At 37.5% G+C, this 17,701-nt stretch overlaps 1 protein-coding gene across 2 annotated transcripts in view; it reads right to left on the reverse strand.

Moving 5' to 3' along the window:
- Positions 1–5,316: 5,316 nt before the first annotated feature.
- satb2 (SATB homeobox 2) overlaps positions 5,317–17,701 on the reverse strand; it is a 41,318-nt gene continuing 28,933 nt past the window's right edge. Inside the window, exons 13-14 of one of the 2 annotated variants that reach the window (XM_077728528.1) lie at positions 8,564–8,743; positions 5,317–7,531 (exon numbers count right to left, since the gene is read on the reverse strand). In XM_077728528.1, coding sequence (XP_077584654.1) covers positions 7,046–7,531; positions 8,564–8,743 — 666 coding nt within the window. In that variant the 3' untranslated portion in view covers positions 5,317–7,045. Of the gene's footprint in view, positions 7,532–8,563; positions 8,765–17,701 lie in introns of both variants that reach the window. The other variant, XM_077728527.1, reaches the window with a different exon arrangement.

Consider the following 17,701-nt stretch of genomic DNA (forward strand, 5'->3'; position numbering starts at 1 on the left):
ACTCATGTAACAAAAAAAGACAGTCAATGTAAAAATTCTAAATATGAAGGAATTGGGCCACTGATCATGATAGTTGACAGCAACCCGGCAGCCCCCCGTCTTCTCTCCATTTGTCTTAAGTAGATCGCATAGAAAAGATTAATTCAATGTGGTTCAAACATACATGGCCAGTCAAAATGATTCTGTTTCTTCGTTTACTGATTTTCTTTCATTTGAGGAACATTTAAAAGTGCATCCATTGTATTTTAGTACCTCAAAAATGCTGCATCCCTCAGATGAGCAGCACAATATTTAAACCCGGACTTTAACTCAATTCGTTGCATGCACAATAGTACAAACAACATCTGGGTTTCAATTTGCATTCATCCTTTTTTAGCATTCCCTATAAAGGTGGCAGACTCCCATTATTAGATTTGATTAGATCAGAACTTTATTTCATCCAGTATTCGGGAAATTTCTTGGCTGCAGTAGCAAGACAGACACAAGACACAAAAGACATTGTAGACCTAGTTCAAAAACTGGAGCCACACAGATATACATGGCTGCATCTATGTGTGGAAATGTATAAAGCAATCATTGCGTGAACAGTGCATTGTCACTGTTATTTCTGTCACCACGTTTGTTAGTAGAAAACCTATCCATTCCGTACTTAATCTATTCAAATTGACCCTTGGTGTTCGCATATGTAGATTATAAAAGGCACATTAGCAGTATGCTAATAGTAGTACAAATGTTCTCTTGAAATTTGACTTTGATCAGCTGACCTCTCTCATCGTGACTGGGAAGTAGTAAGAGGATGTGATCACTTCATCCTTAAAGCTTAATGTGCCTCCTTTCAACACAAGGTCAAATTCATTCCCCTCAGAGACTTCCCAGAAGGCTTGACTGGGGCAGATGCTGCACACACATCAATACGCTGACAACCACAAGAGCCTCTGGGTGGTCTTGCGTTTTGACAGAACTGTCTGTCTTTTCTACTGTATTCAACGTAGCCCACTCCCATCAAACCTGCTGTTTAACATTGAGAGGCTGATATATGTTTAACTGCTGTGACACTCTACTGCCCACTTATTCTGAGCGTGTGTGTACGCGTGCGCTCACAGTTTTAAGTCTGCTAATGACTACCAGCCTCCACAGGACCCGAGGCAGAAGAAAGGAGAGTTTGAAGCCCACCAGTTGAGCGAATAATGACTTGAACCGGGAGATTTAGGGATGAGGTAGAAGAAGGAGGAGAAGATGGGGTCGTTTGGAGCAGAAAGGAAACCAGTGGTGCTTATTGTCACCACCGCAGCTGAGAGGATTTGAGCCCAATGATGGTGATTGTGGTGTGAACACAATGCAAAATATGCCAATCCTACTGGGATGATTTTACAAATATATTTACTCTAATGTTGTTTTCAAGATTCTTATGTAGTTGTTTTTGTTAGACTGGAAATATGAATCTAGAATCTGAGGAATATTAGTAGAATGCAAAAATGAACCCAATGGTATTTTTTGTGGTGCGATTTAAAATGTAGAATTTAATGTGTATATATATATATATATATATATATATATATATATATATATATATATATATATATATATATATATATATATATATATATATATATATATATATATATATATATATATATATATATATATATATATATATATATATATATATATATATATATATATATATATATATATATATATATATATATATATATATATATATATATATATATATATAAGTTGGATGTTTGGGAAGGACATTTTTAAAATTTCATCAGTAACCAAGAAAACATGTTAACGTAACGATAATAAAATGGAGAACAACTGGCTAATAGGCATTCATTAACATATTTTTTTTTAAAGATAAAACTAAAAACTAAAAATTGAAATATAAATTACACTCGGTATTACTTACAGCCCTGGTCAAACTGAAAAAAAAGTGCAACTCAAATTGGAAAATCCGATAATTGAAATGGCAACAAAGGGGGAAAATTATCAATATCTTCAGTTTTGATAATGCTAGAAGCATTTCTGTTGATTAAATTCAAAGTCTGATAGAAATAAATGGAGCCATCTCATCTCATCTTCTTTCACTTCATCCGAATTGGAACCAATCCCTGTTTTTTTGGTTTTTTTTTTTAAATACAGTAACACAGTATTATTACACTGGAGAAAGCCTATTGAGAGCAGCATGGAGATTCTGCTGAATTCCATTTTAATGCGACTGAATAAGCTGAATAAACTGTATTTATTCCAACCACAACAAGGACCCCAGACAATAGATAGTGAAATTTCCATTTTATTGTCCTTTCTCTTCATGTTAGTTTGCATAATATTTATTATTGGTTGGGCTCCGATGTTAAATATTGATGGGAAAATAAGGAGTGCAACTGTTCTGATGAAGTTTATTCTTGAATTTCCAAAGCATTTACTAAGAGCCCATGTGGCAATTCCCTTTTGTTTTCCAGAACAAAGAAATGCATGAAAAACATTTTGTTGCTCTATTGAGGTTTTGACTACTTATTATTAGCCCTTTCTTGCGTAACATTTTGCCTTTTCAAATAACGGAGAGGCTTTTTGTGTGTACTGGCCAAATTGTACCTTTGTTCTTGTAGCCCTGGAAAAGCTATTTAGTTAGACACATTCTTTTTATCCTATCTAAATAAGAAGCTGCATTGTCATCTACGATTTCCAGTAAATTTAGCCCGAAAACATCTCAGGGTTTATTTTTTAACTTTGGTTTGGTTTGATTGCACGCATGTACAAATGAAGCAACATTTGGTTCCTGCGGCTGAGGCGGCTTCATCTCCCTCGCTTGTTCTTCTTTCTCGTTTCTCGTTCAAACCACTGCTTCTCAGACAATTTTCGTGACACAAAACAACTCAACGTGCTCTCAGAGAGGTGGAGATTTATGCAGAGGGGGTGACAAATAACGTTAATGTATCATCCTTTAGAAATATTATGTTTTATGCTGAAATTCTTCAGCTACCGATTTTGGGGAAAGATAGTCAGTGGACAAAAATCTCACCTTGTTATGAGTAGGACTTTATTGCAAATCGTTTAAACGTCAGTTCAATGAGACTACAGAAGTTTAATAAAAAAATTACAGTACTGTCACGTCACATTATAGTATAAATTCCATTATTCAAAATTTGTACAAGGAAGGCGAAATACGTAAATGAGTCACACTGGAGGTGGAGGTAGGAAAATGTAAAATAACAATAATGAGACAACTTACAATTTTTATTTCATCAAAGACATGGAACAATTTAATTTAAGGGCATTTTCCTTTCTACTTATTCTCACGAGAGTTGTGGGGGTGCAGGAGACTATCCCATCCAACGTTGGGCAGTGGGTGGCGGTTGCCAGACAATCGCAGGGCACAACGAAACCAACAAGTAATCACACCCATACTGATACCTTGGGGCAATTTTTACAGTGTTCAATCAGCCTATCATGCATGTGTTGGGCATGTGGGAAGAAACTGGAGTACCTGGAGAAAATCCATGACATGCAAACTCCACACAGGAAGGTTGGAATCTACAGGGAATTGAACCCTCAATTGCAAAACTTTAAGGCAGAATTTATATCGGCTAGAACACTATGCTATCCTTATTTACATATAATTGGATTTCTTTTGTGAGAATGACAGACATTTAAAACAATGAACATATGAGGAATTTCCGAAACATAAGTCAAGGAAATTAATAAGGATTTTTTCCCATTCAACTCAATGGAGTGAGAAAAAGCTTTGCGCAGATCTGTAATATAAAATCATTTTCCATGGGAGAAGGGCGCAGTAGTGATTGACTGTTATTCTCTGCAGGTGTAAATCGTTCCTTTGTGTTGAAATCGCAAGAGCTCATTCTATTCCCTATTCATGTGTGCTGCAGATGATCAGCAGCCTTTAAACTGTTTTAACCTTCAACAACAAATATTTTTTCCTCGCCACTTTGCAGATATTTTTCTGAAAAGGTAGATGATGCAGAAGATTTCACACAACAAATGTTAACTTTATGTCTACCAAAAGGCCCCTGATTGACACATCCCACAGGGTGATACTATGCCTGTCTTGAAGTGTGAACCGCAGCCCATCTTGAGTCAGTTTAGTTAAGGTAGTTTTGCCCGTTTCAGAGAAACCTCCGTGGCCCATCAATTTTCAACCACAAAGCCACAGACTCCACTCAAAGCCAAATTGACTCTGTCTTGATGAAGCGAGTGAGGCAACAAGTAGGTTGAATAGGTCATATCCCTAAAGTGAAACTCTTAGATCTAGATCATGTAAATAAGGTTTTCCACTTAAATACCAGCAGGAGTTACCTACTGTATCTCACTTTGAATTACAGAGCTGTATTTTAAGCCACTTTCACATGGAAATCCTGGAAAATGTTTTCATCAGAGTCACAACACCAGATGCACCATTTAACCACCCTTAGACCAAAACCAATGAAATGGGAGATTGCGGCAACTCTGTATTTTTTGACAAACAAAGACTACCCACTATCAGATGATTTGACTCAGGCCATGGTGTGACGAACGAAAAAATCTGTCAGACAGTTCTTCTCAACTCAACAAAGCGAAAAACGTGTATTAGGTAAACATTGTGGAACACCTTGATACGCCTTTGTTACGATAATGATGTTTCCTTCGAGGCCTGGGGTACCCATTACGTAGGTCGCGATCTACCGGAAGATCGTAAAGGAACTATTGGTGTATTGCCAAGGTACTATTGGTAGATCGCACGACAATTGCAGTGTGATCCCTCCCTTCTGTCGGTTTCCTTGGCTTGGCCAGGGTAGTGACTTTGTTCTTTACCTTCGTCTTTTGTGACATTCTAACCAGAATCAGTGTGTAAATGCATGCATTGTTTGTGCTCATTATTATAAGAAGCTAAACACTGACAAAAATGTTTTTCTATTATTAAATCCCTCCTGTTAATTAATTCCATTTGAATTGGCTGGTAATGGCTTTCTAGTTTAAATTGCAGTTAGTCAATGAGTTACCATCTCTGTAAGAAGTTTGTTTTTACTATGGTTTAAAAGCAGAAAAATCTGGAATTTATTTTCAGAACCATTAATATATTTGGATGACTGTGAAGTTCTAAAATGTCAACAAATATATATATCATGGATGAGTGATTTCATAAAGGATGGATCAAGTATTCAGTTATTAAAACATTCATGATTTTATATTTGAAAATTTACCCCAATTTTTTTTTTTGCAGCTTTCAGTTTAGTCTTGAACATTTTGTTGTTGGATACAATTTGGATACCTTAATTGATGAAAATAATAGATTTATAGTAAAAAAAAAGACACTTGAATTCACAAATTTTATTCACTTCAACACTGAATGAACATTGAAATGAACAATTTCATCGGAACTGTATTCAACCCTGATTCCTGTCTTACAGAAAAGAACAACATTATCTTATCCATGTTAACGTGATAATTAGAAGGCAGATCGTCTGGTAGAGTGTACGGTCATGAGAAACTATCCATTCTCATATAATGTTTTGAACATATGTGTACACCACGGCACCGGACAATAAACACTAAACACTTCACTTCTTAAATACTCTTTAAAAAAAAAAAAGAAGAAATAGATCGGATTTAGCTGGCACAATGCAACGAACTGATTTCACAGAGTTGACATAAGAAAAAGAGAAACTCTCCTCTGCTGCTCCATACTGGCTCAAACACTTAAAAGTCATTCTGAAAAATTAAAACAAACATAAACTGATAACAACTTATCCCACATTGGGTATTTACAGACAAGAATTTGAATTGCTCGGAAAAGTAGATTGTCATTTAATGCAGGAAAGTAAAGCACAAAGCTCCATTTTTTTTTTAAAGTTCTCCTCTGGAGGTTTTCTCTGCAACCAACTAAATAACACAGAAATGGCTATTTTTTTTATTATATTTTAAATGAGAATTTTATTTTTCCCTCTCAAATATCAATCAGTAACTGCTTCTTTTTAAAATATTCCCTCCCCTTTTCAACCCTATGTGACTTCTTATTATCAAATAACTGCCCTTGTTTAAAGCCAGAGACATACAAAAAAAATTAGAAGTAGCACTTAGCAATCCGAACCATAAAAACAACAATAATAACAATAATAATAATCATAGATAAAGATAGCAATAAATAGGGTTGGTGAGATTTAAGTGCAGGAAGGTGTGGTTAGACACAAGATCATGGGCATCAATTAGAGAGGGGGGGGGGGTTGTGTGTTGCTTGTCTGCTGAATCTTCGCATGATAACCTCTTTTCATTTTTTGGGTCTTGTTCCTGCCACACGTGATAATGGTGATCGGGAAAGCTTTGAGGTGTGGAATTGAGCGTCCTTCTTGCGCTCATCATTCTTGACTTTGGCCCCCTTACCAAACTCTCTGCAGTGTCCTCTTAAGGTTTCTTTATACAGCTTGCAGTTAGTGAGATGAACAAGGTGGAATGGCGCTGGGTAGGGTAGGTGGGCTGAGCAGGGGTAAACCGCATTCATAAAATAGTTATAAGTGCTAGATTGAACTGGTATTTATTCTTAAGTGTAAGGGAGTTTTGTCTGGTCTTTCAAGGAAAAGCAATAGCAACACAAGCGTCCATCCTGAGGTTTTACGAGGTGTCAAGAAGTCCAAGTTTGTTAGAATATGTCCTTAAGGGTCTTCTGTCACTGTGCTGCTCAGACTCAAGAAAGAGATGACATCAACGGTCTTTGGCTTGAGCTGATCCTACCCTGCCAACCCATTTTTTTTTAGAAGCACTTGAGTTGTTCTTGAGTATGTCGACTATATTAACAGCTTTATTTCCACTATTGAGATGTTTCACATTTACACTGAGCCCACCAACTGGGTCTTGGGGCCACAAAGTAATTAGTCAGTCCACGATTGTTATCATGAATCGTTTTTTTGGCCAGTGGTTTATGGTTCATGTACTTACTTCAACTGTACACTTTTATCATACTCCATTTATCAAGAAACTATACGTTTAAATGTCATTTCAATCGCTTGTCCTCTTGCTGTTTTTTTTTTCGAGTGTGATTTTATTGGCTCTACCTCTGGTAGTCAGGCTGCTCTCTTGGGCTAGATGAGGCGCTTCCTGTGGACAAAGGACCACCTGGTCGGGAGAGACCCTTGTCCTTGCCTTCCTCCTGAGCTAAGTTGTTTCCAGAGGCCCCCTGGCTAGAGTTGGAAGAAGCCTGAGGCTGGAGCCCTCCCGTGCTCCCAGCAGCACTCGCCTCAGACTGGTAGATTTCCTCTGCCCCATCCTCACTGGACTCTGGATCTTCGGAGCCTGAGAGCAACTCTTCCTCGTGATATTCGCTGACATCCACGCCCCCGCTGGCTGTGGCTCCCTCGCTAAGCTCTTTCAGGCGGCCGTGATGCTTGACGTGATAGCGCTGGTTCTGAAAGAACTTGATGATGGTGTGCTTGGGCAGGTCTAGCTGTGCCGACAAGGTGTGGATGGCTTCTTGGTCTGGATATAGGCCAACATCTTGGATGAAGCTCTGTAGGATGCCCAGGGCTTCCAGAGAGATCTAAAATGGATTGGTAGAAAATATTCAGCCTGGCACAGTAGCATTCATAGAATGATAGATTTTTAGGATTCCCAAACTGTAGTGTCGTTTAGACCATTTTGTAGGGATAATCATTATGCCTATATTGGCAATACCATTGTGTAATAGACTAGAATACTAGTATACTTGCATGCTTCTGACACCACCACTCCTTTTTTTAAGAGGCTGTCAAACGTTTATAGAACCACAGATTTGTGGACTACTGCACTTGGTTCACATTTAACAAATAAGTGACCAAAACAATGGACTAATGCCACCAGAAGGTTACTCAAAATCAATACGAAGCAACCTCAAAATTCCGCAATATTACAGAAAGTGACTGAAGAAGAAGCGACCTCGAAAAAACCTAAAATCAGATAATTCAAAATGTACACGGAATGGCGTTCAGATAGCCCAAACTGCAATAGAAAAATTTGGGCTTATAATGAGAACAATCTCCATCCAATTCACTTAAACCGAGAGGAATGACTGAACACTCATATTTCTGTGCTATTGACGACACTAGACGTTTTGTTCATTTTCCCTTCTCAGTCCAAATGGATTGGACATCTAGCGCCAACAATACCAGCCACTCAGATAAATACTGTATTTTCACCCATATTGACCCCCACCGAGTATAAGATGTACCTTTAAAATTGCCTTGAAATCATTGAATTTTACGATTTCTCTTATATAAGACGCCCCCGATTCACAATTTTCATCTCTATATTCACGGTTTTAATAAGGAGTAAGGGCAAATCTTGAGGAAAAATTATCGCACGTGGTATTTCTGAGATACTATATCAATCGAAAGGATTGTATTGTGGATAGCACATTCCGAAAGTGTGTTGCCTGCACATGGATGTATTCAAAAAGGAAGTCACGTGAGCAGTACAACCAGGAAATGTGTCTGAGTCTCTGGATGCAATAATGCATGAGATGCACATTACGCAGGTATAAAAGCTGATATTTTAATTTGAATTTGTTACACTAAAAAGCCTATATAGTCTATACCTTTGTGCGCAATCTTGGCTTCTTGCTGCTGCCAGAGCTAGGAGTGTTGCTCTGTGCACTTCCAGCGGGCGTTACCACAGTCTGTGTGTCCTCCTCGTTAACAGAAGCCGATAAAAGCTCCTCTCGTATGGGGGGTGAACGGTGCTCCTTCATCTGGGTCGGAGGTGGTCTGTGGAGCGCCTGTCGAGAAAGGCAAAAAATCTAATTAATGGGGCGCGATGACCCCTGATCAAGACTACAGCTTGGAAAAAATTACTTAAGAGAGCGCCTCAAACAGGCTTCATTTCAAATGTTTGGTTATATTGTCACCCTGAGCTGTTTTAGCATGTCTTTGAAGCACACGGCATTCAAGGATTTCGGGGTGAAGTGAGTCCACCATGACAGTCCACAGTTTGTCACGCACTATTAACCTGCTTGACAAACTGACAGTCTAACTACTATTTATCCATTGTACCTTTGACCTAATGTGATGCAGGCGGACAGTTTTAGTCAAACACCAACTTTACATGTCTCTCAATTATTACAATTTTAACTTATTCATAGTGAGTGATTCCAAGTGTATCTTAGAGTGATTATTAAAAGACACAGATTTAAGGCTGGGAGTCTTTGAGAGGAACGGGTTGAAATTGTGATCAATTTTATCTATTTGAAGAGATTTAAAAAAGGAGAGCACGGCATCATAAATGTGTAGTAACTTGATATACATCTGATTTTGGAGCAACTAAAAAATGCATTTGTTGGATACCCTAATTGTCTTGTCAACCCGTTTATCTATTTAAACTCTTCTGGGTACTTCTACTGATGATTACCGTATTTTCAGACTACAAGTCGCCCTTTTTTCATATATGACTAATAATACTCAAATGCAACATATATGTTTTCTTTTTCTTTCTGGCCTGTTATATGTTGTTTTTTAGGTTATAATTATATGGAAAAACTGTTATGTTAACAGATGTCTATTCAGCCAGTTAATTTAACGTATGTTTGTTTTTGGTTTCTGATAAAAATGATAAAATATAAATTGCCCTCCCAAAAATGTGACGTCCTACAGTACAACTTATATTTTTTCTTCTACATTGTGTATTTTCTGGCTAGAGCGTCTTATATGCGGGTGTGACTAATAGTCCAAGAAATATGGAAAATTGTGGTATTGTTAAATCTCTCCAAATAGTAGCTCCTTAGGTGTAATACATTGTGTGTGGCCAGTCACTTAGCCAGTTGGGGAGATGCTGACGATTGTGTTGGTTCTAGTATCAGTCAGAATTTTAGCTCACAGGTTAGCAAAGAGCCAGATGCACTCATCAAAAGAGCCACATGTGGCTCCCGAGCCATAGGTTCCCTACCCCTGTGTTAGATGCTAAAATGTAAAAACAATTAGTTTTAAACTCTTATGTTACATTTGTTTTCTGAAGTTAAACACTACTGGGCCATGTTTGTTTGCATTTCAAGCTATGTCCGTTATATACAAACTATAGATTGCACGATTTACATTACACTGCATAGGGGTGAAAGAGGGGTTGCCTAAATAACGTTTGCTGTAAAGATGCAGTAAATCTGAAGTATTGTGCCATAAAAATGCAATTCATCAGAAGTTACATAGATATTTTCAGCATTCCCATCAAAAATATCATAACAACTTGTTTTGAAGTATTGTAATGTTTTTTTGACTATACTATGAGGCGGTATGGAAGAATTTGCTAGCAGCCTTGAGAGTCACACAAAATTATTGTTTAGTGAAGTAAAATTAGGTTGGGATTGTGAACGCTTTTGCCATTCTGATGGTTTTGGGATCGAGTGTTGCGAGACTTGGCTTGTTTGTCAGAAGGTGGCGGCATGTTGTGGTCGTGTCACTTAAAGAGCAGGGCGGGGTCCACCACCACTGGTATGTCCAGCTATAAATCTGCGGCGCATTAAAATTAAAGGAGTCACGTAAAGATAATAGTCATTCTCTCTTGAATAATGACAGGGTATTACTTCAATAATGGTGAAGGAAGGCTCCAGTTTCAATCGCAGGGGGGGGAATGGTCAGCTTACAGGAATTCGGTATGTTTATATTTTCCCTCCCTGGCCGTAATCGCCTTCTTTAACGGAAAGTGACATATTTAGATGTCGAGACATTCCTTTCAAATCTTTCCCTCGTCTTTCGTCCATCTTTGCTCACGTCTAATGAATCACAAATGATTAGTTGAAAAAGGCCTCTGTCAAGCTAAGACAGCTCGAAATGGATGATGCCCAGAACTCTGCTTATCTGCCACTTCCTATTTTATTCCCACTTTTTATTCATCACGTTCCAAAATTGAGTGGAAAAAAAGAAATATAAACCAGGAGGAAAAAAAATCTAAGATCTAAGATCAGAAAAAAAAGAATCTAGAGTACCGTATTTTCGCGACTATAAGGCGCACTGCATTATAAGGCGCACCCTCAATGGATGACATTTTTCCATATATAAGGCTCACGTTAATAAAAGGTGCACTGTATTATAAGGCGCACTGTATTTTAAGGCGCACTGTATTTTAAGGCGCACTGTCTATTTTGGAGAAAATGTAAGACTTTTAAGTACGCCTTATAGTCGTGAAAATACGGTAATTGCTATTGACTTCCAGGTATGAAGCACTCACTACACAGTCACCTCTAGAGCCAGTCATTGTTGATGTTTTGGATTTTTTTGTATAAAATCTTGCAGTGGGGGAGGAGCTATATGATGGAAGATTTTGTAAACTAAGATGGAATCTGCATATTTAACAGTATTGTTTCAGTTCAGGCGTTTGTGTTTTTTTAATATCCGACAGTGGTGGTTTTTCGTTTTTGGTTTTCAGTTTTTTCCATATATAAGGCGCACTGTCTATTTTGGAGAAAATGTAAGACTTTTAAGTGTGCTCTATAGTCGTGAAAATACGGTATATTTTAACGTGATGTCATGAAAATCAACATGAAATCAAGTTGAAATGATCATCCCAATCCCGTTTTGTGTAAGATTTCTTTTAAAAAAGCAAAAAAAGGAGAAGCATAGGGACTGGATGTTTCCTTTATATTTCCAAAAGATTTTAAGGCCTTTTATCAATGATGAAGTTCTCTAACAAGTTTGGTTTCACTAAATATTTGACACCTTGCCAAATACTCGTAACATTGCAAACATGTTAGACGTGCAAACAAAACGTTCATGTTACTTTGATAAGAATAATGTGTTTCCACTAAAAGATGGTTTGCAAAAGCATAGTCAATATGGATGTGATATCTCTTAAATTTACCCGTGCTTGGAATAAAATTTTCAAAAAAGTGACAAGTTCAATCCTGGTCAATTATACAACATAGTATTTTAAACATTGCTTTCAAAATGAGGACAAAGAGAGCAGGGGAGCATTATCAGCATCATCCTTTCACCTTACTTGTGATTGTCACATTTATTGGCTGAGAGTTAGAGAGAAATGTTACAATCTTAAACTCCTTCAGCCACACTGTTTCATATTTTAGTTTTAAAAATGGATTGTAATTCTTCATATTGTTTGCATATTTACTTCTAAACCACCATCTCTCTATGCACGCCTTTAAAAAAAAGTCCAGTTTTCCGTAAATTGAGGCAAATTAAGACGAAGAACGATAAAAGAATTATAAAACATCAAATATTCATCGCCTTTTTAATGAGTCCTCTCGTCCTGTGAGATGGGAGGCTGGGACCAACACACGTGTGATCACAAGAGACACCATTAACACAGAGATAAATTTGTAATGAAGAGAAAAATCACTTTTCTGTTAGTTTTGTGCTTGACTTAAGACATCCTGTTATCAGTGAGTGTGTTTTTTTGTTTGTTTGCTCATTTACTCAATTTTAGGTTCACCTATGTGTGCGTGTGGATGAGGAATAGATGAAGTCACGGCCCTTCTTTTCTATTACTATATGATGATTCTTAGATGAAAAGACACCACACACGCTGTTCTCAAACCAGGCAGTCTTTGAGTCAAGAATTTGGCGTATAGAGTTTTCCTTTAAGCCAAAGGCCTTGGGTGTGTTACCATTAATAGTTTTTTTTTCTGCAATTCAAATGGTTGCCGTGTTAATTGTGGCATACTCAAAAAAAAAAGAGCTCCACCCTGCTAGAGGGCTCAAAAGCTCACCAGACAGCTGAATTCTATTTGTTTAATTAAAAGCTTTATCCAGTTGAAACAACAATTCAAAGAATTCTATCATTTTTCCTAAAGTCACATTAAAACTTTAATAACTAACACATATCAATTTTTTTTTGTGGATGCGCTTTGTTTGTTGGAAAGGGTGGACATTTGGAATCATTATTATTATCATTATTGCGTTACTTTTTTATTCATTGTGTTTGACTAATCAGTATTGTGTTTAATAGTGTCAGGCAGTTAATTTACATAATAGGTTGGTCTTCATTGGGTATTTAGCTGTGGAGTATAAAATGTATTCTTTATACTTTTATTCAGTCTAGTTACTAAGATAGACTTTTGCAGAGCCTAGTGGAAATTTCCATCATGACACCTATGAGTTAGGGGCGCGTCATTTACCATGGCACGCCCATTTCTTTGTTCACCTCTTCCCGCCTAAAGTTTGTACCTAGGTCACATGACCCTTTGTTAATAAAACTAGCTTAACTGTTGGGGGTTCGAACTGGTCAGGCTGGGTTGGGTGATGGACACATCTGCCAGCGCTGGCTACTCTGACCCCCTCCTTCAGCTGAAGTCTGGTAAATTCTCATCACGACCGACTCTGTGTGCTTCCTCTGATCCGAAGTTATTGAATGTATATGGATATAGATCCCACATTATCCAACTCAATTTCAATGTGCATCTAAACCGGCAGTGTTACATAAGAAGCCAATACAACAGTTTGCAAGTTTAGCATGTAAATCATTTGATATAGATGAGAATCATTATCTACCATTCCACATTCAAAACTTTTTGGCTTTAAAACACTTTCACCTCACACTTGATTCACACTATTCGAATTTCAAATTATTCTAAACATTGATGCAATTTAAGGGTTAAATTTTTCTTTTCCCATTAAGTCACTTTCCACAAAAAACCTCACTTATGACGCAAAAGAAATCCCCTAAACATTCAAATCCAAAGGTGCTTTTATCAAAAATGCTCAAAATCACATTGTAATTGAGTAGCACGCACAAAAAAATGCTTGCATTAATTTCTATGATCCAAAAACTTTCCTTTGTGGAGCCACATTATTTTCTAACAAAAAGAGTGTGACCCGTAAATGTGCCTAAATCAAGAGTAAGTTATCCATAATCAACAGGAAATATCCGAAAATTAAGTGAAGTTATCTCAACTGAGAACTGCCCTAAAATGCCCTAAACCTTAGCGGAATTGACCCGAGAGAGTATCCATAATTGACGTAAAATCAACACAAAATGATTGGAATTGCCCAAAAATCACTTTTCAAAATATTATTCATTCATTCACAAGCAATTATACTATAAATGGCATTTTGTAGTTTATTGATATCAACGATAAAAGTGAGTGTGGAAATTTCTCATCCCATCTATTAAACTCAGACACACACAGAACGGCACAATGTACCCAGGAATTGTTTCCTTTCCTTTTTCTTTTTCTTGTCTGTTCCATTCCTGGACTCCCGGGGTCCAAACTGCCTCTACATAAACCAAAAGGCACACCCACAAACACTGTCTTGCAGCAGAAATCAATTTAGCAAAAACAATACAGAAATTATTTATAAGCGCAAGCTGTGCCAAATTAGCTAGGGGACGCACTTAACTGCAAACGCCATATGAATAAAAGCTGTACACAGAGCATGGGGGCCATTTCACCCGTGAAGAAATGTAAGGCTTACTGGGGTGGGGTTCATTCAAACACACACACGCCAACACACCTTCACCTGTGCACCTAATAGACACAAAAGCCCTCGATATGAAACAAAAATGACACACTAACGTCCACACAAGTGTGTGTGAGTGTGTATCTAATGTACATCCATTTTTAATATAGCATTGTGTGCTTGTCCCATTGTCCATAGACAAAGGAGAACCTAGCTGCTATCAATGTGTGCGCAACACATGGAATACATGTGTGGCGGATTTGTGGTCACCTCCCACGAAGGCATATATATTGCACATCCATGATAAAGTATATTTAGATTAGAAAATAAAATAAAAATAGATTAAATATATACTAGCACCCACCTCATTTACCATTAATAAGTTAGCAGCCCTTCACCACATGTGGTCACGGGTGGGGAGGCTTTAGAAGGTTCTAAAACAGCAACAGTATTTCATGAGAGCGAGGGGAGTGGAGGAATGTCATCACATTGCCACCGCAGCTTCCTTCCTTCCTGTCCCGCCATTAGTCGTTAATACAAAGCTTGCTATTTTCTCCCTGAGTCATGAAATGTGGTGAGGGGATAACAATTTCACACAGGGAATTAGAAGGACTGTTGGCCTTTGGTCCATGTATGTGGATATATAATATCTATCGACCACTCAAATATATCTCTTTTTACACCTTTTTACATTTGAAAAGAGATTGTCAGGATTTACTAGTTAACATAAGTAAATTATGGGAAAATAGATTTATTTAGAGTGAGGTTTACTTAACTTTGGGTGAATTTGTGATTGATGACGATCAGTCTTATGATAGAAACATTAAAGAGATTTGCCACTCTGCTAATCATTAATATTAACGTTGACTCATTTTTATTAAAAAAGAAAAAAAAGGTACTTCATTGTCAATCACAAACCTTGTTGTAAGATGTATATATTTATTATTGATGGTTGAGCTGTCACCATCCTAAAATTTGTGTTTATCAATAGATATTAAGTGATTGACATTTAAATTTAAAGTAATTAATTAATGACAAAAACACAACAAAAGTCATAAGAAATCACTATTAACCAATTTGAATGGTCACCTTACCAGTTAGAATGGTCCCCCTACCAGTTAGAAGGGATAGGAGATATATTATAGTCAGTAAACAAGACACCAAGAATTTCTCTGGTTTTCATTTTTTAGATAGTGCCTCTGGTGAGTGCTTATGTATTTGCCTTCTCTCAAGAAAACTATAAATAAAAAGTGAAATACAAACAAGCAAATCATTTGAACCTCAACTTGGAGGTCAAATTCCAAATTTAAAAATACACTTGGTGTTTTATCCAAAAGGTTTTACTGAAATGGATTTATTTAATGGAGAGAAAGCCATGTTAACCCTCTACGTAATTAGCTGCTTGCGCTTTGTTTGCGTTTCTCATGTATATGGTCGTGTGTGTGGTGTGTGTGTATGTGTGTGTGTGTGTGTGTGTGTGTGTGTGTGTGTGTGTGTGTGTGTGTGTGTGTGTGTGTGTGTGTGTGTGTGCGTGTGTGTGCGTGTGTGTGCGTGTGTTTGTGTGTGTCTGTGTGTGTCTGTGTGTGTGCACTGGTTTATTCGTTGACATTCTTTTATCTGGAAAACAGTTTTAAACATTTAAAAGAACAAATAAGGTGGTTAGCACATCCACCTCACCGTTCTGAGTTCGAGAGCCTGATCCCTGATTGGTTCTGGCTTTCCTCAGTGGAATTTGCATATTCTCCAGGCTCCCACATGCCTAAAACATGCATGGTAGGCTTGTTGAACAATCTCTAAACTGTCCCTATGTATCAGTTGAGGGTGTATGGGTGTGTGTCTCATCGTCCCCTGTGATTGGCAGGCAAGTGATTCGGGATGTGTCCTGCTTACTGCTCCAGCACCCCAGCGACCAATGTTCACTCTAACATGCACCGGTGTGAAACTGTGCACTATTCTTGTGTTCCCTATGCACAGCAAACATATGTGGTGCACAAAATATAATCCAACCTGAATTGAAAAAAAATAAACATTACAATTTTTTCTGTGCCATTTTACAATGTAACTATGAGAGTGGCAGCCTGTCACTGACAAACGACAAGAAACGGTAATTATGGACAAACTCTGACTATGAAAAAATGAAAAATGAAAATCAGACATAGGCATTGTCGTCATCATTGACTGACAAAAAATCCTAGTAGTCATCATACCCTCAGCAGCGTATGACACTGTGTCCAGCCAATGATATGATACGATTCATAGGTATTAATCATTCAATTTTAGTATCACTAGATTGATGACAGGTTGCAGACGTGCACTTGCTTATGGCAGGTTGTGATACTGGTGAGTGCCCATATCGATCAATTATGATGTTGCTCACACTGGTCCTCAATGTGCTCAGGGATGTTCTGTATGCCCAGACATATGAAAAATTAGATGGAACATTGCCTCCAACCCTTATTGAATAAGAAGAACTGACAATGAATGAAAGACAAAATACAGCTACTCCATGATACTGTCTTTACAGTTTCATTAAATTAAAAAATTAAAAAGGTTATAGCGGTATTAGAACTAAGGAAGTTTGCAGTTAAACTAGTTTACAGAGCCTAAAATCCCCCCATGCTCAGTAAACTTACTAGTCTTGGTGTTTAATGTCAAATCTAGAGTGTAAACATGTACACATTCCCTCCTAAAAATGTAATGTGGCATTTCCTGTTGTGCCACCCAGCAACAGTGTTTATTCCTCACTCAACTACAGCAAAAACAAATGACAAAGAACTAATATATCCACATTTCTACCCAACGTCAAATTATGTAATCATTTAGACAAGTAAAAGATTCAGTATTCAGATGTGTTGGGTGGTACAAACCATGGCCAAGATTCCTTGACATTTAGAAGTACTTTGTAGCACTATCTCCTTTAAGTTATACTCCAGAAATCCATCTTTCATCTGTTCCACTTGTGCTGTTCTGTGGAACTCTGAACGCAATTTAGACAATATTTTGGTGCTCCTGAATTGATTAGCTACAGTTGAAATGTGTGAATGGTCTAGACTCTAGATTAAAAGCCTTGAGGGTACATTTGAAAGCAAGTGTATTGTGGCAATATTTGCTGATAGGGCAAAAGATAAGAATATATTGGACCTGTATGTGGACATGGTATAATGTTAGAGATTGTAAACCAACCAAACCAAATGTCATGTTAATGAAAATCAGACATAGGCATTGTCGTCATCATTGACTTGACAAAAAGCCTAGTAGTCATCATACCCTCAGCAGCGTATGACGAAATTGTATAGTGCTTCTCCACAAGTTCGTCTTCCCAGGCCAGACACATT

Source organism: Stigmatopora nigra, chromosome 11 (assembly GCF_051989575.1).
Source record: "Stigmatopora nigra isolate UIUO_SnigA chromosome 11, RoL_Snig_1.1, whole genome shotgun sequence".
In the NCBI taxonomy this organism is placed as follows: Eukaryota; Metazoa; Chordata; class Actinopteri; order Syngnathiformes; family Syngnathidae; genus Stigmatopora; species Stigmatopora nigra.